The sequence below is a fragment of the Chrysochloris asiatica genome, unplaced genomic scaffold, assembly GCF_000296735.1.
Source record: "Chrysochloris asiatica unplaced genomic scaffold, ChrAsi1.0 scaffold00200, whole genome shotgun sequence".
Lineage (NCBI taxonomy): Eukaryota > Metazoa > Chordata > Mammalia > Afrosoricida > Chrysochloridae > Chrysochloris > Chrysochloris asiatica.
Genome location: NW_006408718.1, coordinates 1,075,729 through 1,098,504, shown reverse-complemented (window position 1 = coordinate 1,098,504; position 22,776 = coordinate 1,075,729). Strand labels below are relative to the sequence as shown.

At 42.7% G+C, this 22,776-nt stretch overlaps 1 protein-coding gene across 3 annotated transcripts in view; it reads left to right on the top strand.

Annotated features, from left to right (window-relative positions):
• Window positions 1-20,738, top strand: part of LDB2 (LIM domain binding 2) — a 602,558-nt gene extending 581,820 nt beyond the window's left edge. The window contains exons 6-8 of one of the 3 annotated variants that reach the window (XM_006872482.1): window positions 8,464-8,587; window positions 12,815-12,966; window positions 19,402-20,738. In XM_006872482.1, coding sequence (XP_006872544.1) covers window positions 8,464-8,587; window positions 12,815-12,966; window positions 19,402-19,632 — 507 coding nt within the window. In that variant the 3' untranslated portion in view covers window positions 19,633-20,738. Of the gene's footprint in view, window positions 1-8,463; window positions 8,588-12,814; window positions 12,967-16,301; window positions 16,407-19,401 lie in introns of those variants that run through there. The other 2 variants (XM_006872483.1, XM_006872484.1) reach the window with 2 other exon arrangements.
• The last annotated feature ends 2,038 nt before the right edge of the window (window positions 20,739-22,776 follow it).

The window sequence follows — 22,776 nt, the reverse complement described above, 5'->3', positions numbered from 1 at the left end:
TTCCTTCCATCTTCTTTTGATGCTTTCTGCATCATTCAATAATTTGCCCAGAGAATCTTTCAATAACAAAAGTTGAGGCTTGAATTTTTTCTTCATTTTCCACAGCTTGAGAAATGCTGAGCATGTTCTTTCTTTTTGGTTTTCAGATTTCAGATCTTTTCACATTTGATTGTAATATTTGGTTTTATCTTCTCGAGCTGACCTTTGAAATTTTCTGTTCAGCTCTTGGAGCTCCTCATTTCTTCCATTTGCTTTAGCATCTCTACGTTGGAGAGCATGTTTCAGTGTCTCTTCTGACATCCATTTTGACCTTTTCCTTCTTTCTTGTCTTCTCAATGACGTTTTGCTTTCTTCCTGTATGATATTTGTTGATATGTGCCATCAAATTGCTTCCAGCTCATGGTGATTCTCTGTACATCAGAGAAAAACACTCCAATGCTGTGCCGTCCTCACAATCATTGCTATGTATAAGCCCATTGTTACAGCCATTGTGTTAGTTCCTCTCTTTGAGGGTCTTCATCTTTTGGATGTCCCCTCCCCACTTTACTAAGCATGGTCCTTCCTGATAACATGTCCAGAGTACCTGAGACAAAGTCTCTCTAGCCTCGCTTCTAAGGAGCACTTTGGCTGTGTTTCTTCTAGGACAGGTTAGTTCACTCTTAATTCAAAGGCAGCAGTTCTTATTGGCTCTTCCTTATTCACTGTCCAGTTTTCACATGCATGTGAGGCCACTGAAAATACCATGTTGGGTCAATTGTACCTTAGTCCTCAAAGTGACATCTTGGATTTATAAAACTTTAAAGAGATCTGCGATATGCAGATGATACAACCTCGTTTGCTGAAAGTGAAGAGGACTTAAAATGCTTACTGCTGAAAATCAAAGACCTTAGCCTTCAGTATGGATTGCATCTCAGTGTAAAGAAAACAAAAATCCTCACCACTGGACCAATAAACAACATTCTTATCAATGGAGAAAATATTGAAGTTGTCAAGGACTTCATTTTTCTTGGATCAACCATCAACACTCATAGAAGCAGCAGTCAAGAAATCAAACGATGTATTGCATTAGGCAAATCTGCTGCATAAGACCTTTTTAAAGTGTTGAAGAGCAAAGGATTAAGGTGTGCCTGACCCAAGCCATGGTATTTTCAATAACCTCATATGCATGCAAAAGTTGAACAGTGAATAAGGAATATCATAGAAGAATTGATGCATTTGAGTTATGATGTTGGTGAAGAATATTGAAAGTGACATGGGCTGACAAAAGAACCAACAGATCTATGTTGGAAGAAGTGCAGTCAGAGTGCTCCTTAGAAGCCAGATGGCCAAACTTTGTCTCTCATACTTCGCACATATTGTCAGGAGGAACCAGTCACTGGAGAAGGATATCATGTTTGGTAAGGTGAAGGGTCAGAGAAAAAGAGGAAGACTCCCAGCGACATGGATTGGCAACATGGCAGCATCAACAGGTTCAATCAATGGGCTCAATGGGTAACAATTGTGGGGTTGGCACAGGACAAGGACAGTGTTTCGTTCTTTTATACATAGGGTTTCTATGAGTTGGTACTGACTCGATGGCACCTAACAACAACAACAACAACAACAAAGAGATCTTTTACAGCATATTTGCTCAATGTAATATATCATTTGATTTCTTTTTCACCTTTTTCCTAACCCTTCTGAACTTTGTTCTTGGGCAATGGTGCTCTTTTGTTTTCAAATGGTTGAATATTCTGAGGTAGGCAGTACCTCCCTAATGTGATTGTTCCTCTTGTAAACCTGCCTGTTGTTTAAATGAAAATTGAGCCATGGGGTGAGTTCAGTTCCAGACATAGTCTAAGGGGTTCTACAAGTCTCTATGTGACCAGTAAGCCTGGTCTATTTTATGATTTTGAGTTTTGTTTCTTACTTTTCTTCCACTCTACCCTGGACTTTCTAATAGTGGTCAGCAGTGATCTAAGAATGGTTGGTAGTGATAGCCAGGCTTCATGAAGTTCTGGTCTCAGGCTCATGGAAGCTGAGGTTCATGTGGTCTGCTAGTCCATTGGACTAATTGTTTTCATGTGTCTTCAATTTTCTTCACTCTTCTTTGCTCCAGATTAGAAGAGCCAATAAGTGCAGTCAGATAGCTGCTCAAGACCCTAGTTGCTACTCATCGAAGGTGGATGTAGATGGAGCATTGTCTTTGTGAACAATGTTATGCCAAGTGACCTTGATTTCTCCCAAGACTATGGTCCTGAGACCCCAGGGCCATAGACTCATTCCCTCAAGGTATTTGGTTATGGCTAAAAAACTTTTCATAACTTTGCCCCCTTATGCTCTACTGTAATCATAGATATATTTGCAGCATAAGTAAATACATATGGATTTACCTATGTAAATATTACTAAGTGCTGCTTCCATGAGTGTTGGTTGTAAATCCAAGTAAAATTAAATCCTTGACACATTCTACATTTTGTTTGTTTGTTTATTATAATGTTACTTACTGACCCAGTTGTGAAAATTTATGTTTTTTTTCATGTTGAGGTGTGGTGGAGCTGGTGGTTATGTGCTGTGGAGTGGAGTCGTAGCAACCCTGTATAGGGTTTCTGAGGCTGTCAATATTTATGGGAGCAGAAAGCCTCACCTTTCTCCCACAGAACAGCTGGCAGTTTTGAACAGCTGACCTTGAGGTTAGCAAGCCAACTTGTAACCACTATGCTACCAGAGCTCCTTATGTTGAGGTGTAATCTATACTAAAGGTTGTAAATGAGCCAAGCCCTCTTCAGTTTTCAGCCAGAAAGTAGTTAATGAGCTTCCTCCAATCTTTCGTATTGTTGTTGTTAAGTGCTGTCCAGTAGGTTCTGAGTTAAAGCAACCCTCTATAGGGTTTCCAAGGTGCGGCTAGTGAGCTTGAACAGCCAACCTTCTGGTTCAAATTGACTTTGCAGTCCAACGCATTAACACGTAGCACTACACCAGGACTCCTTATACATATGGTGGTGGTGGTGTGCCGTGGAGTAGGTTCCGACTCATAGCGACCCTGTACACGTTTCCCAGGCTGTAAATCTTTATGGGAGCAGAAAGCCTCATCTTTCTCCCACAGAAGAGCTGGTAGTTTCGAACTGCTGACCTTAATGTTAGCAGCTTGATTCGTAACGACTACACTGCCAGAGCTCCTTCTTTGTTAATGAACCTTCCTCCGATCCTTCTTCGTACAGTCCTATTTCTCATATTATTGACTCAACATGATGATTGAATAAGTGTGGCGAATGGATACATACTGCTTTCCTGAGTTTAAATCCCACCATCCCCCCTTGTTCTGTTCAAGCAACTGCCTCTTGGTCTATATGCAGGCTCCTCATAAGCACAATTGAAGCGTTCTGGAAATGACTTAGTAAACATTCCGAAATTTTAAACAAAATTTGAAAGACAAGCTGCATAACTTGCAAAAGGGTCTGAGACCTCAGGGAGAGCAGGAATTCTGACTCCAAAAACTGAGTGGCAGTGGGAACTCACTCCCCCCAGCCTTCTTCCTGATTTCATTTCTTAATGCCTCAGGTCTTTGCTGCTGCCAGGATGCGCTGGCTGTTGTTGGGAAGGCAGACTCTCATCTGGGCGAGGCCTGCCATCTACAGCATCCAGCCCAGCAAAGCCATAGAGGCTCCCATCAGAGATCTGGAGGGAGGCTCATTTGCATACATGAATAAGGGAAGGGCCCAGCAACCTTCCACAGAAGAGAAATGACTTGCTGGACTCATAATTAGCATTCGGAGATGCAAGCTCCTTTGGGGGTGGGTGACAGTGATGAGAAGATATTTTTATATTAAAGGAGAAGGGATAAATTCTGAAGATTCGCACCTGACCACAGTACTGTCCAAACCCCAAAGAGGGAACTGCACTGTAAAAATAAAGGTAACAAGCTCAGGGGTTCCCATAATAGATAAAACTCTCCTGTTCCCAAACATGTTCAAAACTGATTGCCTCTTCTAGGTCCAAAGAGGTCCTATTGCTGTCGATCTTATCATATAAGAAAACACATTTAATGCAGAAAAATGTGATTTCCTGAGATGCTTGAAGGGAAAACATGGGATAGTTTTCTTAATGTGCTTGAAACATTTCAAGGAAACTGAATAGTCTCAGAGGAACGAGGTGGTACCACCTTCATCTCTATCCTGGCACCTAAGCAGCATGCCTGTCACTTACCAGCTGCTGCATAAACACTGGCTGATTTAAAGTAATAGAAATGAGGGGGCTTTGCAATCTAGGCAGCCCTTGCCAAGATATGAGGAGAAGCCTAAAAGCTTTGTTACTAGGATTGCAGTTCACACGCACACAGGTTTGTTCCAAGCTAAGTGAGTTTGTCCCATCTCAACAGTGATTTCTGCAGGCTTCTGCTGAGCCCATTCAAATCAAGGCAAAGAAGTCAACTCTGAAGGCTATGGGATTGATTTTTAAGATTTCAAAGAGGTTATTTTCATGAGTTTGCTTGAAGGACACAGAATGATCATGGAGACTTACTATGTTATAAAGTTTTAAGAAAAGTAAAAACTGCATTGGTGAGGGCCAAATAATTTGCATCGAGGAATTTTTTTCCCATCACCACAATGCAGATGTTTATTCTTCAAGGGTAGCCAGGGCTGTTGTATGAGTATTTCACTGGGAAACCTTATCCCACCTGCCCTATAGCGCTGACCTTGCCCCTTCAAACTTCTTTTTCGTCACCAAACTCAAAGAACATGGTAAAGAAACACAATTTGAGTCCTTCGAGGATGACTAAACACCATTTTGGCATGGTGTCAATCAGAGAGTGCAGAATTTTTTGTTGAGTTGGTTCCGACTCATAGTGACCCTGTGTAGGGTTTCTGAGAAGCAGCTGGCGGATTTGAACCACAAACCTTGCCATTCAAGTCTACTTCATGGTCCAGTGCATTATCCTACAGCATCACACCAGTAAAGTTTCACTTTTTAGAATTTTTGTTTAATAAGTGTGTCTATGATTTTGTAGTAGTACTTTTTGACTTACCTACTGTTTGTTGAATAGCCATTAGGTATCCTATGTATCTGTTATTCTGTTGTTAAATGCCATTGAGTCAGTTCCCATTTATAGCGACCCTACATACGATGTCCAAGGAGCAACTGGTGAGTTTGAACCTCTGACCTTGCGGATCAAACAGAGACCTAGAATTCCTCAGGTTCCTTCAAGGATATGCATCTGGCAACAGAACCACCATCCATATACATCAGCCTCTCTGGCTTTTGAGTCCACGCTTGCTCCAGTCCCCACATGTCTTCCCAGCATTGTAAGTTCATTTCTCAATGAAATGGATCTAAAGGAAATGATTTGAAAGCCTTTTCCCAGCCCTTAACATTTCTCTGAAAGTTATTATTCTCACTGTCCTGACATCATAATAGAAGTAACCATCTTCTGATCCAGCCTGAATTTAGCAAGTGCCTCTTCTTTGATGGATAATCCATTCATAGCCCTCTGCATAAAGATGATTGTATGGTCCTTGGAGTCCCAGTGACCGGCAGAGGCAGTGAAGTTGCCTTCAGCTTGTGCACACCTTGATGTCCAGCAATAAATTCCCAATACATGAATGAGCACATCAAATCTTCACAATGGAATATGGAGTTAATAGTAAAATAACCCTCCTCCCCACATACACGTCTTCTTAAAACAATTGTTCTTTAAAATACTTTAGATTGCAGAAAGGTCTTCAAAGTAAGCAAGAAAATGCACAAGACGTAAGATCTGTCATACCTCATCCAGATTTTGTTCATTTCCAGCCTCATTCACACGGCGTTGGATAACTTCATCTCAACATCCTTGTGTTATAGACTTCGAAATCTTCCTGTTTCAGCCCAGAGACATTGTAAATGGAAGGAAATTACAGTTGACCCTTACATGGGGTTAGGTTTGAGTGAAGATTGATTATCTTTGATAGATAAAAAGGCAGAATGTTATTATTTTCTTCTCAATTAAGGCTATGGTTTATTTAGACATGATAAGAGGACATGGCAGAGGATTGGGATAGGCAAGAAGGGAGTGGAATCAGAGTTGGAAATAACTGGAAATCTGCATACCATACATTCTCTATTATCCTTCTTCGGGTCCAGAATGTGTAGGGCAGTGAGCTTCAGACATCAGTAATGTTTTTCAGAATTACATGATGGTATAGTTTTGAATAAGAAGTTGGTTCAGATTCATCTAGAAATACTCAGAAGAAAGGCCTAGTAATCTAGGCATTGACAAAATCAGGCATTGAAAACTCTATGTAACCCAATTCTACTCTGGTCCATGTGGAGTCACTGTGTGTGAGAATTGATTTGATGGTAACTGGTTTGGGATTTTTGTTTGTTTTGTTTATGTTTTTGAGAAATGCAGACTCAGGGGCCTTCCTCTAGACTCAGTGAAACAGAAGGGGCAGGGCCTGGGGACCTGCATTTTGAATAAGCAACTCATTTGTTCCTGATGGACGTGTTCTTTAGACCCCACTTAGAGGAACATTGGCATAGAAAGATGTTCAGCTCTTTCTAAGAATCAATTCACCTGAGCCAAGACTGGAGATACAGATAAAAGACAACGTTCATGATCTAATGAAGTAGACAGACTTGGAAGGAGATGGTTACACTGTGAATAAATCAGTCATCAGAGCAGAAAGGACGGGGTGCTCTGGGAGTATGTAAGCACAGCTTCCAAGTCAGCCTGTGTTGGGAAAGGTGAACAGTCAGGGCGGAAACCTGAGCAGAATGAGCTAGGGTGTCAACCTTGTGTGGGCCTAAGCCAGAAAGAGGGGAGAATTCCAAGTAGAGAGACAAAAGCAACTTGGCTTCTTCTGGGAACTGCACATAGTGAGGACTGGCCGAAGGGAATCAGATACCTAGAAAGCTGGACATTTCTCCTTCAGAATAAAATGATGATTTTCCTCCTAGCAATGATCAGAATCACTATCAATGCAAGTGCACAGGTTATGGTGGGAAGCAAACGTCACTCCAAGGGAGAAAAATGCAGCCATCTGCTTCCTAAAAGATTAACCGAAACCCACTGCCGGCAAGTGGATTCTGGCTCACAGCAGCCCTGTATAGGGCTTCGGACACTGCCAGTCTTCATCGGAGCAGAAAGCCTCATCTTTCTCCCTCGGAGCAGCTGGTGGGTTTGAACTGTCAACCTTCGGATTAACAGTCCAGATTCCTGGTGTGATGCTGTGAGTTAATGCACCAGATTACAAAGCCGTTTGAACTGCAAGGTTGATGGTTCAAGCTCACTAGCTGCTCCTCAGAAACCCCATACAGGGTTGCTATGGGTCGGAACTGTCTCAACATCACTTAACAACAACAACTTATCCTGTAGCGCACTGGGGGTCCTTCATTAAAGATTGTTGCAAATTCTGTTGAGTCAGTTCAGACTCATAGTGATCTCGTGCTGAGTTTCCGAGGCTGTAAATCTTTAAGGAAGAAGATAATCTCCTCTGTCTCCCCACAGAGTGGCTGGTGGATTTGAACTCCCAACCCTGTGGCTAGCAGTCCAGTGCTTATCCTACAGCACCACAAGAGTACAATCTTGGAAACCCTATGGGATAGTTTTACAGGCCACTGTGTATCAGAATCAGCTAGACAGCACACAACATAAACAATTGCAACCACAATGAATGTACCATCCTGTGTTATGTGTGGTCTTCACTCTCTTTGATACAGAGATCACAATGAAGGAACATTCTGTATTCTCTTTATTCTTTATTTACTTTATTTACTCTTTACTCTTTATTCTCTTCCAACCAAGAAACATTTCAGAAAAATCCAAGGCAAACCTTCTTGTTTTCTTTATCAATATTTGTCATTAGACATCTTAGACCAAAATCAAGCTGAAAGCATCTGGCCAAAGGCGAGAACAAGGTAACGGTGTGGAGAGCCGTAGGAAAACTTCCCTCGCTAAGCAAATATTGGGTTGTGTTATTTAGTTTTGTTGTTATTTACATTTTTAGCATGTGTGAAATACATGAGTACTGGAGTCAAATAAAATGGGTTTCATGTTGGGCAAGTGTCCACTGTTGGCACTTGTTCTCCAAGGTTTCCAAGGTGGATTTTAATGCTAGGTGATCTAGGCCTAAGCTGGCTTTAGAACACCCAGTGTGTGGTTATGCAAACACCAGCAGGAGCCAGACACAGGGCAGAATCCATGCAGGCTATACGCCCTGGAACATAGAAGTATCTGCAGATGTGTGTGTGCGTGTGTGTACAGTAATCACACCCAATTATAATGTTACATTATAAATGATACTACGTTCAACAGATAGACTCCAGTGTTGGTAATATTTCTTTTCCTCCAAATGTGTAGAGAGAAAATCAAACTCAGAGGAGGAAAAAAAAAAAAAAAAAAAGAACAGTATCCTTCAGCTTTCTAATTGATTCCAGCTGTTAACATGATTTGTTACAATTACTATTATCAAGTGCTGAGACACGGATGCCTTTGGTTCTTTGCAGTTGTGTGTAATACTGGAGCCAATGCAAGAACTCATGTCCAGACATAAAACCTACAACCTCAGTCCACGTGACTGCCTGAAGACCTGCTTGTTCCAGAAGTGGCAGCGGATGGTGGCACCCCCAGGTACACGCTCGTTCCTCCTTCTTCATCCTCCTTAGACTGCATCTTTAGGGGAAATGACTCACAGTGACCCTGTGGAGAGTTTCCAAGAAGCAGTGGGTGGGTTTGAATCACTGATCTTGTGGTCAGCAGTGCAGTACTTCTCCTACATCACCACCCCAGGAGTCCTTGTTGGGGAAGGGGGGATGAAGTGAGGTAACAAAATAGGAGACGATCGATCATTCATTTATCAGCTATCAAAGTAGCTGATTTGGGGCTATTCTGACCATGATTTGGGACTGAGAGACAGGGAATGTGTGAAGTATAAATATCCTTAAGGAACATCTAATTGTGCATCCTCATTTGCCATCTGAAACCCAGAGAAGTAAAGTGGCTTGTTCAGACTTACCAAGAAGTTCATTGGCAAAGTCTCAATCAGAACCAGAGTGATGGGGCCCCTGGGCCAGACAGCTGGCTTCTCCAGGACTAGTGTTTGGGGTCATGTTGTTGTTTCGTTTTGTTTTTAGGGATAGAAATAATGAAAAGGAGGAGGGGATGGAGATAAAGGAGGGAGAGGATGAACCGAGGAAAGAAAGACGGGAAAAGAATATGAGGGAAGGAGGAAGAAAAGATGGAAAAGAGAGGGAGACAGGAAGCAAACATTTTTTTAAATAAATTTTTGCTCTACTTTTTAAAACATTTCATATCACAAGGTACTCTGATCATGAAGAGAATACATAAAAGATCCTATTTCCCTCACTTCCCTCAAATACAGTTTAGCTACTCTCGTCTCCTGCTGGGGTTCTGAAATTACCGCTTCAAGTCATCATTAATTGTCTTTCTATCTAGTACATTTCCACTCCCGGGTGTGTGTCGAGCCTCATTGATCATAAAAGCAAAACGTATCCATTCGCTAAAAATTATTTTTATAAAGAGTAATTATTAGCATGAGGCACATAGCTTTCTGAATCACAAAGTATAATGGTCACCTTCCACTGGTAATTGGCCTGGGGTTTTATGGAAAACGTAGATTGCAGATTTAACCAAGTACGTATTGAAAAAGCTGAGAATGTTAGCTTTATTTCACCCCTATGTTAGGGGGAATTTCAGACTTTTAGAACTCAATTTTTCTAAAATATTAAATGTGCTTAAATTGGCCTTATTTTCTCTTTCAATATCAGTTAAAAATAATCCATTCACTCAACAAATGCTTTGAACACCTATCTTTTCCAATATATGCATATAGAATGCATAGATTGTTTATTAGTTCTTTCAACAATTAATTAATTTTTGAGGCGCTGTGGGTTAATGCACCAGACTGCAAAGCCATTTGAACTGCAAAGTCGGCGGTTCAAGCTCACCAGCTGCTACTCAGAAACCCTATACAGGGTCATATGGGTCAGAATCAACTCAATGGCACTTAACAACAACAACTGGATACCAGACACTGTTCTAGCCACTGAGGGTGATTAGAATGGAACAGTAAAACCCACGGCCCTCACATATCTCTCGTTCATCTCATGGAGTCCTGGTGGGGCACTGGGTCGCATGGTCAGTTTGAACCACAAGTCTGCAGTTCAAACTCACCAGATGTTCCTTGGAAACCCTACACAGGGTCATTATGAGTCAGAACAGACGTAACGGCACTTAACAACACCACCATCCTCATATCATGTAGTGGGTCATGATGCTTAATGAAGAAATTTGCCAAGGCTGGTCTCTGGCTGGCCATTGAAGGAGGTACGTGTATCAGTCAGGTTAGTTTTGTCTCCAAAGTCAATGCCTCTCTAATTCTAGTTTCCTGCTGATGATGGAAATAATCCAGGAATAGGAAGTTGAGTAGGAACCCATTGCCCCCATTGTCCTCAAGCCGATTAGATTGCAGTTGTTGTTAAGTGCTGAGTCACCTATGGTGAACAGGCTTCACGAACACTTTCAGACTAAGCTAGTCTAGGAAGAAAGAGCTGGAAATCCACTTCCAAAAATCAGCAAAAACTCTATGATCATAACGGAATCTTATCTCCCTAAGTGCCTGGAAGTTACTAAACTCAAAACCAAACCCACTCCTATTGAGCAGATTCCAACTCATGTTGTTGTTCATTGCTGTCAAGTTGGTTCTGACTCATAGTGACCCTGTGTAGGATTTCCAAAAAGCAGCTGGTGAGTTTGAACCACCAACCTTGTGGTTCAAACTGACCTTGCAGTCCAGTGCTTTAGCCTACAATGCCACACCAGGACTCCTTCTGACTCATAGCGACTCAATATAGAGTTTCTGAGACTATAACTCTTTACAGGAGCAGACTGCCTTATCTGTCTCCCAAGGAGAGGCAGGTGGGTTTGAACCACTAGTCTTGCAGTTAGCAGTCAAGCATTCAAGTGCTTATCCCACATGCCACACTCGGACTCCTCAAGTCAATATTATTAGTCCCATACTCCATGAATAATGTACAGATTGCCCCCAAAATGCAGCTGGTTTACATTGTTTAAGTCTAAGGATGAAGATACATGTCAAGAGCAGATTTGAGTGTTTGACTTTAAAATATCCAGTGCAACGTTTGTTCCAAGTCTACTTCTGAACAAGCCTTTAACAGACATACCCTCCCTCCAGTAATATGCTGACTCTTACATTCATCATTTCCAGCAATTTAAAATCAGTGATATTTTTGAGCTATAGGAACAGAACATGGGTAATTCTTCTGAGTTTGGGAATCCCTAAATTCTACATTTGCAGCTAATACAACTAATACTTCCTCTTCCTTTTACTAGAGTATTCCAAGTTTTAATAGAGCCAGGTTGCAATATAACAATTACCCAATAGATGCTGCCTTTATACACTAGTTCACTAACTTAACTATACAAAGTTTATCCCTTCTCTCTATGAGGTTGCTGGTTCAAATCTACCAGCCTCTCTTTAAGGGAAAGTTGAGGCTTTCTGCTCCTGTAAAGATTTATAATCTCAGAAACTCTACATAGGGTTGCTGTGAGTCAGCACTCAGTAGCAGGGAAGCCAGAACTCCTCCTTTAGTTATAATTAAGAGTCATTAGTTATTGTTTCCAATCCCAGGTACAACAGAACAAAACACCTTCTAGTCCTGTGACATCTTCATTACAACAGCTGGTATTCCAGACTTCAGTGTTGTGGCTGTTGTGTATTTGTAGTGTCTTCCAACTTAGGAGGCACATCTTCCAGTACCAACTCTGATAAGATTCTGTTGTCATTCATAGGGTCTTCACTGACTAATTTTTCAAAGTGGATTTCCAGGTCTTTCTTTCACGTTCATCTTAGTTTGAAAGCTGTCTACCACGGGTGATCCTACTGGTATTTGAAATGTCTGTAGCAACGCTCCCAGCACTCTAGCAATGGGGAGGTCACCACGGTAAAGGAAACAGACAGGGAGTGGAAAGAGAGGTGGTGTTGTTGTTATTTGTCCTAGAGTCAGCTCTGACCCAGAGTGACCCTATGTTCAACAGAACGCAGCACTGCCCACATTCCTGTGCAAAATAGAGAAGGAAGAGCAAGTAAAACAAAATTCCAAATTTTGTAATGGTAATAATATTTTTTTTAAGTCTGGTGTGGTGACATAGGATAAGCACTTGACCTCAAGGTCGATTTGGACCTAAAGGTCGGTGGTTCAAACTCACTAGCTGCTCCTTGGAAACCCTATATAGGGTCTCTATGAGTCAGAACTGACTCCACGATGGTACTTAACAACAACAACAAAATAAAAGCACTGTCAGCATTAAGATGTATTCATAACTCACCCCTGAAATCCATGAATAAATTGCAGTCATATATATATGAAATCAGAAAGGACAATAAACATTCATTTTGTTGTCGTCATTGTTGTTAAGTGACATTGAGTCTGTTCCAACTCACAGCGACCCTGTATAGAGCTTCCCAGGCTGTAACTCTTTGTGGGAGTAGAAAGCCTCATCTGTTTTCCTGCAGAGGGACAGTAGTCTCGAACCACTGACCTTGTGGTCAGCAAGACCGTGCTTATCCTACAGAGCCACCACCATGCTCCATAGAAGAGAAAAGAGCTCCATATAGTTTAGTACTAAAAATAAATCAACATCTTTCTCCTCGTGTGTGTGTATGTGCGAATTTTAGAAGAAAACCAGGGAAAATGTCAATAGTCTATTCTGTTTAATTGACAAACACAGCTCGGTTGGAGGGTGTGGATCCTAGTGGTCAGTGGTCCTGATGTCTTTCATCTAGAACTGATCCTTCTTCCCCTTCTCATATTGCAGCAGAACCCACAAGGCAACCGACCACAAAACGGAGAAAAAGGAAAAACTCCACTAGCAGTACCTCCAACAGCAGCGCTGGGAACACAGCCAACAGCTCCAGCAGCAAGAAGAAGACCCCGGCCCCCAACCTGAGCCTTTCCAGTCAGGTACCTGTAAGTCTCGCTTTCCTTGTAGGCCTGACCTCCCGCCTTTGCCTGTCTTCCTATTCCAGGGGCCTGTTCTTCCAGCTGCAGAAACAGCTGGCCAGGTTGAGGGTTGGGGAGGAGCTGGGATGGTGGGAGGAACTCACCCTAGAAACCTTCCCCTGCAGCCAGGGAGGCAGACAGGAATGCAAACAGTCCCGGGGTTATAAAACATCAGAGAGTTCCTGTTGTTATTGTAATGTGCTGTGGAGTCAAGTCCGGCTCATATCAACCCTGTATAGGGTCTTCAAGAGCAGTTGGCGCATTTGAACTGCCAACCTTGCATTAGCAGTCCAATGCTTATCCTACCGCGCCACACCAGGGCTCAAGATAGCTTCAACTTGCCCTTTAATGTTAAGCAAAATGTCCCCACTTAGAAATGACTGAACCAATCCTGAGTCAACAAATTCTTCATCATCGTGGCCTTCACTTACTGCACCTGAACCTTCTAAAGCATTGAACTCAATCTAGAACTAAAAAACAACAAACGAACCCAAACCTACTGCTATGGGATCAAGTCTAGCTCATAGCAATCCTATAGGACAGAGCAGAATTGCCCCTTTGAGTTTCTGAGACTTCATATCTTTGTAGGAGCACACAACCTCATCTTTCTCCCAAGGAGCAGATGATGGGTTTGAACTGCCAAACTTGGAGCTGGCAGCCCAACTCAGAACCCACTACACCACGAGGGCTCCCCCTTTGAACTAAAGTAAAGCTAAATAGGAATCAGCAGAGACCTGGTGTGGTGCTGTAGGACTGTAAACTACAAGGTTGGCGGTTCAAATCCCTCAGCCTCTACAGGATCGCTCTGAGTCAGAACTGACTCAATGACACTTAACTACAACAACAGCAGATAAGAAACATAGGTACTTATTTCGACTTACCTACAAATTCACCTTAGACACACTTAGGAACGGATCTCCTTTGTAACCTGGGGACTGCCTATATTCGGAGTCTTTGCTGCAGTGGAACTTGAATTAAAAAGCCATCTCAGTCTCAGACAGGAGGTATGTCACTTAAGGTTTAATTAAAATATCACTTAGCAGCATGCCTAGTGGCCGATTAGGGCTGCCCATCACCCACATCGGACACCCTGAGCTCCAGCGGATGTGAGCTCCCCGAGCTCAGGTTCCGTATCATAATTTGACTCGGGCCTTCCCAACATGGGTGTTCCCTCCTATTTTAAGATTCAGTTAATTACCTCACAGCCATTAAACATGCAGCCCAGTGGATTTTACTTTGCCCATTTCATTAGCGCAGGGGGAAGATCAGTCCTGGGCATGAAAATTACAGCTCAGCTCTCTTGATCTCTTGACCCCTTTCTTTTATTTCAGTGTCTTGGCAAAGGAAGCAGGCCACTAGGAAAAGAGGTGTCTTTGAACCCCAAAGGTGACAGTCAAGAGTAGTTACCAGACAGTATAAACTGTGTTGGAATTTCCCATCCCTCAATATGATGATCCTTCATGTCTTCCGACTTCTTCCCAAACACTGTTCTGTCTGCCTGGAGCCGTCCTGACCCATTCTCAGACCTACTGTTACATCATGTATTGCTTTGAAATGCTCAGTCCCCTTACACACGTCTTTTCCCTTCTCCCATCCACCATTTATTTCTTGTGGGCTCTCCTTTGCCGCCATGTCTACTTCCTTCCGTCACTAAATGTTTAACTATCATTTGAATCTTGACACTTTCGGAGTACTTCATATATATATTTCCTTGTCACTGCATCTTTGGGCATGTTCCTTGTTCCTGTTCCTTCTCTCAGCCAATAGAGCTCTAGCTTTTCCCTCTTTCATTCCCCTCCCCCACTTAGTCTGTTCTCACTTTCTTGTTCTGATCCTGCTCACTCTCCATATGTGAGTAGAACCTTGACAAGCAGTTCCTTGTTTTCTTTCAGAGATGCTTCCAAGCCTGTCCCCACTCATTTGTAACCACTTTTCACTGGTCAGTCCTCTTTGGCCCAAAGCAGCCCCATCAATAACCTGAGAACTACCTGAGTCGTTGGAGTTTTTCTCCTGTCTTCCATGGACAGGGAGTATGGTTTCTATTCCCACCACAGTAGAAAGAAGGGGTCATGGGAAGAGTGACTAGTCTGCTGGGAGAGGAACCATTGGAAATCTATAAGGCCATTGGGGATTCGAGCTCTCAAACAATTCCAATGTCTCTTCGGTTCTCTCAACTGGATTTCACACCTGTCATCCTTAAAGAGCCAGGGGGAGAAAAATCAAATGAGAAAAACTGAGTCTCTCTCTGAATGCAGGGATAAATTATACCCAGTCCTGAAAAAGAACACACACACTGCCTATTGCTTCATCTAATCCTGGAGGTTTAGAAGCTAACATTCATTAGTTTCATCTAACAAATTTGGAAAATAAATTCCAGAAAATTCTGGAACTGTGGCAGAACTACTTGAAGGCATTGTTGCTGCAAGAATTCAGATGAACACATACACTGACTTGTTTACTCATGTGGCCTGCACTAGACTAGGCCAAAATTTTCCAAGAAATAAATTAAATCATTGAAGACTTCAGTGTCTAATCTAAGGACAGCAAAAAGAGTTCCTTTCTCCTGAGAGCTCTATCCCTGGGTGTCAACTGCACAGAATACAGTATTTAGGTCTCTGAGTCCCAGATTGAGTTTGGTGTGCCATCTATTAGTAATGTCCATCAGTGTTATCTGCCATGCCATCCATTAGTGATGTCTTCCATGGATGGAGAAGATATTTTAGTTGGAATAACTTCTTTTGAAAAAAACACTAGGGAACACATGGGTTTTTTTGGGGTTTTTTTTCTACTGTATAATGTCCCTCTCCACCAAACCAACCACTACATTTTAGTAGAGGATATTTGTATCAAGAGAGTTTTTACTGAGTAGAGACATTTTGGACATTCAGAAGACAAGACACCATTAGAAAGTGAGAGATGAATTTTACCATGATCCCCACACCGTGTAAACTATTTTAATGAAGTAAAGCATAAATATGGCCAAGATAGTCAAGGAAAGCCATCAGGTTAAGAAATGTCAAAATCCTTCTGTGAGCTCTAGTTGAGTGAACCTTCAATGATCAAAGATTGGGTGACTTGTACGAGCACATCATTTAACTCGGTCTACTGAATTATCAACCATATTTTATTGTTTAAATAGAAATACAATCTATAGGTTTCCCTGCCTGCTCCAAAGTGATGGGCAGGCTCAGTGAGTAACAGTGAGCACAGCCGCGGTCCACTCAGCTATCGCGATAGCAGTGCATGTGCCTGGTGAGGACTAGGGTTTAACCCTTGGATTCTGCTTCTCACTCCATGAGCAGGGGCTAGGAGCCATCCCGAACTGCAGCCTCAACCCTGGGAGGGATGGAGACCTGTGTCATTCAACAGCAGTGACCCCTTCTGGCCAATTTAAGGAGAAGCATTGAGGGGCCCTGAAAGGAGTCACTTCCAGTCCTCCTCAGAGGTTGGTGGTCCTTGCACGGGGGATTAGTGAGAAGATGTGACACGGGCAAGAGCTGGTGGCAAGTCTCCAGCCTCCTGGAGAGCCGAGGGCATCTGGGCTTGCAAAGAGATCCATCTTGCCTCCTGTGGGGTGCATAAGATAGCAGAGATGGAAAGGCAATATACTCTCACTACTGATGTTGGGGGGCTTTTGAAAGATGTGGGGGTGGGGAAGGTGCCACCAACATCCCCTAACTAGAAAGAGTTCACAATGCCCACTGGGACTTTATGTAGTTGGTGTGAGATGGCCAGAAACCACTCTACTCTCTTAGCCCATCCTAAGCTATCCTAGTCTAGCGACTTAGAGGGATCAGGTAGAGATGTGTACACACTCATATGTGGGGAAGTGGGCTCCAGTATCCTGGTGCATTTGAAGTCCTCAGTGTAAATCCATGTGTCTCTTTCAGAGATCACCTTCTAATAATCACTCATAAGCATACATGTGCATACACACACACGATTAGGTACCTAGCTAGGGGTGTTTTACATAAGCAATCATGTGGCATTTTCTGACATTTAGGATGCTTAAAAATGGTCATCTTTTCCAGCAGTTCATAACACAAAGATGTAGCAAACATATCACAAACACACGTCAGCCTCACTTGAAGACATTCAAACCACATTTTTTATAGGACTTCTTCGTGAATGACTGCTGTTTTCTAACATAATGCATCGGAAGGTGACAAACTTTCCTTCTAAAGCCATGCTTAAGTTGGTGTCTTATTTCTGTTCTTGTCTCTGAAATGATGCTTACCTTCTCATGTTCTCCCAGCCTCTCTCCCAGTTTTTCAGTCATGATACTAATGCAGATCCACTTGGATGCTTCTAACAGCCTTCTCCTGCCCCATGAAACCTTATGCATGTATTTTCCAAGCCCTTCAAAATGTGCTGGACACAAGTCATGATATGAGATTAACCCCCCATGTCATCCTCTGGCCAAACTCACCATATTCTTGCCACTTACCTGTGTTCCTGATGATTATTAGTATAATCTCCTAATTACCTGTGTCTAAGTGACACTCTGTTTATATTGAACATTTCCAGTGGGTAAAATGGCAGCTTCCCCAGCTAACCCAATAATGTTCACATCTCTGTGATGGCCAAAGTCCATCTACAGTCTTGTCAGAATCCTTGACATGGAAGCATTGTGTCTATCGCATCTCACCTTCAAGAGTCTTTATGAGTCTCCTTACATGTTAGTGCCTGGTTGGTTCTTCACTACAAAATAAAGATGTTCTTGGATGCACACAGTGGTATACCCTACCAGTACCTTTACCAATACCTTCATGGCTGGCTTTCCAAGGTCAGACTCTTTCGGTTGAGAATCATCTTCATCAGTTCCCAAGAATGATTAGTCAGAAATCCCACTTTTGGCCTCCTCTAATTCTACAGTTTCCAGTTCCACCATTGCATAGGGGGACGAGAAAGAAGAGTCACTAAAATAACATTCCTGATTCCAGAAGAGACCAGGTGAAAATGAAGAGAGATTTTCAGGGGGCACTTGCAAAATGTAAAAGGGGATTTAAAGCCTTCAGGATCTTCTCTTGGCCATAAGCAGTGTTCTACTGTATCACCCCCTAGGAAAGCCCTCTTTTGACAAAGCCCCATGGGACAGCATTTTTGTCCAGCTGTAATGGCACCTCTAATGGAACTTGCATCCCCAGCAGGAAGGCCAGCATTCCATCTCCAAACACACGGTGGCCCTGCTTTCCCGGACCTCCATGGAGGTTAATGGCGGTTGATCACCTTCATGGAGTCTTTGCCCTTTTAAGTGGAATTGCTCAGAGCCTGCCCAGAGTGTCCATCTGACCAGTGTCCTGTCCCATGCCCAGGTTACCCATCAACCCCATATGGTCCCCTTTGAACAAAGAGGCCGGAGCTGTGCCCTGTGTATGCATCTTTCTCCCCCGTCCCTGTGCCTCTCCAGGTGTGGCCTCCAAGATGCTCCCAGCTACAGTAGGTGGCTTCCTTGTTTGCATGGAAGGACAATGTGTGCTTAAAGGAGTGATGAGATGGATTCTTCTTGCACGCTCCCCTTTTTGATGACGACCAGTTTCATCAGTATAATTATACTGAGGGCTCTTCATCCGCTTTGTACGGCACCAGCTGGACAGACGGGTCCTCTTTACTGCCCAGATTGGTGGCACGGTTGTCTGTGTGGGGATAGGTGACAGGCACTATGAAATAACAGATGGTAAATCCAGGGCTTGTTGGCAATCAGCAGGTTTTTGCTAATGACTTAATTAGCTATGCAAATTGTCAAATCAGTGTGAACATTGTTTTTATCGAAAACTTTACCTAAATTAATTACCATAATTAAGTAGCAGAATGTCAAGGATATTGGCTGCGTAAAAGGGCCTGGCTGAGGAGAGAAAGGAGAGACTCTGTCTCCAGCTAAAGTCTATGCCATCCCTGGGACAGAGAAAACACCATTTGGAAAGTGCGATGTGACAATTACAGAGAGGCAGCCTACAGATATTTCTGGTTGCCGCTCACTTGGTTAAACCATGCCATCCCCATGCCCTAAATAAGAATGGGAGATTTTGGAGGTGTGGCAAAGCACCCACAGCCCTCTAAAATATTCCTAATGGCAGCAAGTTAACAATATGGCTTTGTTTTATGTGGGGTGTTTTTATAAGGTAAAGCTTGGCAAGTCTATGTTTTTATTTCTGCAGATTGCTAGCATAGCTCATAAACTCACTTGGTTGCTACACAGTAGGAGGCGGTATTTATTTCCTGTAGAAATCAACTATTCATCTCAACCCGCCCCCGTTACCCCAAACCTCAACACTTGACCCCATTGTACATTATTACCCAAGAGTATCTGCCCTAGCTTCCCCCGACGCCTCTCACTATTGTTTTACGCTGAACTTCTCTCTCCCAAGGTTTCCCTGTAATAATGTCAGCTGCTGTTCACAGGATGTGATGGTGGTAGGCGAGCCAACTCTGATGGGAGGAGAGTTTGGGGACGAGGACGAAAGGCTAATCACTAGATTAGAAAACACGCAGTATGATGCGGCCAACGGCATGGACGACGAAGAAGACTTCAACAATTCCCCCGCCCTGGGAAACAACAGCCCTTGGAACAGTAAACCACCTGCCATTCAAGAGACAAAATCAGAAAACCCCCCACCCCAGGCCTCCCAGTAAGAGCATCCTGTCCCCCAATCTACTCTCAGTAGACCAAGGCTTCCGGATTTACTGTTCCAAATCTTTACAGACAGGAGAGAAAAGAGAAGTACAAAATCTCGTGTCCATGTCAATATCCATATCTTAGCCACAATGATCTGATTTTCTTTCACTTTTTTTATTATTATTATTAATTGAGAGGATCATTCCAATTAAGCTCTTATGACCCTTCCTTGGAGGTCTTTGCAGGTAACACATCCATCCGTATACAGGCACAGATTGTAATTAAGGCAACAAATGCTAGCGTAGCGCCTGCTAGGGTTTTTTTCACGCCAGGTTTGTGTTGAATTTCCTTTTCACGCATCCAACAAAGGCCATATTCCCCATAAGCCCTGAGTGCTCAGGATCCCATGAGTTATGCCGATGACTTTTTACTCTTGTAAAATAGTTTCTGCTTTTCAACTTGCATCTGAAAGTTTCTTGTTTCTGTAAAAAAAGAAAAGAAAAAAAAAATCCACTTTCGGAGAGTAATTTCCATGGACCTTACTTTTCCTTTTCTTCACATTTGCTTTCACTGGAGAACAACAGCTAAGAGGGCCCAGCAAAGACACTGATGGTTGCACAGATGTCTTTTGGTTCTGGAATAATTTAGCCTGAGAGTTGGCACAAGAAAGATCTTTTGGTCATTAAGGACCCAAAGGCAGATTTTTATGTGAAGAAAGACACTTGGCCCCAGGAGAATGTATACATTGCTTTTGATCCAAATATTTTCAAGCCATGTAATCCATTAATTTTGTGGGCAGTTTAATAAATTTGAAACTTTTTTGTGTTTTGTTTTAATTATTATTATGATTGTACCTGAGTTGACTGTTCTTTCTTTCCACAGTATATTTCTTGTATAATATTTTGTAAAGCCCTCAGCTGATTATTTGATGGGGACTTTTCTCTTTGGGGCAATTCCAGTGTATTTATGTGAAACTTTATAAGAGAACTAATTTTTCCATTTGCATATTAATATGTTCCTCTACACATGTTAAGACACAGTGGCTCCGTGTGTTATCAAACAGCTGTATTTTATGTATGCTTTACTGATAAGTGTGCCAATAATAAACTGTGTTAACAACCAAGGCAATGAATCTGGCTGTTTGTGAGTACATGGGGAGAAATCTGCTCACAGTGAGGAGAAGCAGTAAGCTTGGGCTATAACTGGAAAACCTGTGCCAACTCTCTAAAAACATGATTCCCTGTGCCATTAGCTGTAAGTTCCTTATTATTCCGATTTAGAGGTGCCTTTGGAGTCTTGGTGTAGCTCTGTAGATAAGCACTGGACTTCTAGCCACAAGGTCAGCAATTCAAACCCATCAGTTGCTCCAACTCAATAGCACCACCAACAGCAAGCTCTCTGCCCCAGTCACTGTGCTAGCTGAGGCTACAGTGATGGGAAAGGAAGGACTGTGCTCCAGAAGCTTGCCATCCAATGAATGGTGGCTCCTCTAGACGGCGCCAGTGGTTAATGTATTTCTTCAGCTGCTAAGCACATGGTTAGAGATTGAGTTCACCCAGAGGCACCTCAGATGAAAGGTTTGTCACTCTACTTCCAAAAAACCAACCATTGGAAAAGCAGATGGAACACAGGTCTATTGGAGGTGATTCAATGACAATTCGTTGGTTCCACTCAGTGAGTGCTTACTCTGCAGCTAACAACGGTGCCTAAAGTTCTTAATGCTCACAGACATGGTTCCCGTTAATCCTCACGCAGCTACACAAAGTAGGGGTTAATATTCCCACTTCCAAAAGCAGTATGGCCTCAGGTACTTGCCTGTTTCTCTGAGATCTGTTGTATACAGAGTATAGGATATTTACATGTGGACCTCTTTTGTTTAAAAAATCTTTCCTTGTATTTTTCCACTGTGGACTAAAGAGGAAGAGGTAGTAGTAGGTTCTGAAGTGGCTGTGTCACCTTCCTTGTGGAAGACTCAGGTGTGGCTTTTGACCAATCGAGCGCAGGCGCAACCATCTATCAGTGGAGGCTTGCATGTTATTATTATCAATGAATGCAAAAGGGTCCCTGCCCAGTGCATACAGAAATCCTATCTCTGGACACCAGTCTTTAAGAAAGCGAAAGTAACTTTATTTCAAAGCGCTGAACAAGGAGCCAGGTGAACTGCTCCTCAGATGTGACTCCTCAAACATCTGGGAATTTCCAGAATTATAGGGAAATGGACAAGTAAGTTGTACATACTCATAAAAAAGGGGTGAAGTAAGACTAGTGGTTGATTGAACTTGTGTACACTTCAACTTAAAGGGTCATGCAATTTTAAATTCACTGTGCAGGTGTACATGAAATGTTGGGGTTTTGTGCTCTGGAAAACCAGGAAGTTTTACTGGGGTGGTTAAGTTTGTTTTGTTGGCTCTGTGTGTATATGTGGGGCACCAAACTAATTGAGTCTGGTTTTGGCTGCTTATCGTCTAAGTGGCTGCTGGTATCTGAAAGACAACTGAAGGAGGAGTTACTACTGCAATGAATGAACACACAAACAGGGTAGCATTAGCCCCAATGTAGTGGTTTTACTCTGGTGCTGAACAGGCTTGAACAAAGCTTCTGGGCTAAGACAGACAAAGAAGAAAGACCTAGGATCTACTCCCCAAAATTAATCCATGAAAACTCTATGTGTCACAATGATCTGGTCCACAACTAATCACAGGGATAGTGTGTGACCAGATGATATTTTATTCCACAGTGCATGAGGTTGCCGTGAGTCAGGGGCTGACTCCATAGACCCTAAGAACAGGAGCTATGCTAGTATTTATTGGGTGTTGATTTTGTGCTAGGCTGCAGTGGCACTGTGGGATAAAGCACTGGACTGCAAGGTCATTTTTAACTGCAAGGTTGGTGGTTCAAACTCACCAGCAGCTCCTGGGAAACACTATACAGGGTAACTATGAGTCGGAACCAACTCTTAACAACACAACAACAACAAATTTTACTATCTCAGCAAATTCTGCAAACAAATATCTGGAAGAGGGAAGCCACCATAGATAAAATACTTTAGACCAGGACCCCGCCAAGAGGCAAAGTCTAAGAATGGGGTTTGGGGGTACATGGTTATTGCAGGTGTGCTCTTCATGGGGAGACCCATGGAAATAGGGGAAGCAGAAGAGGGA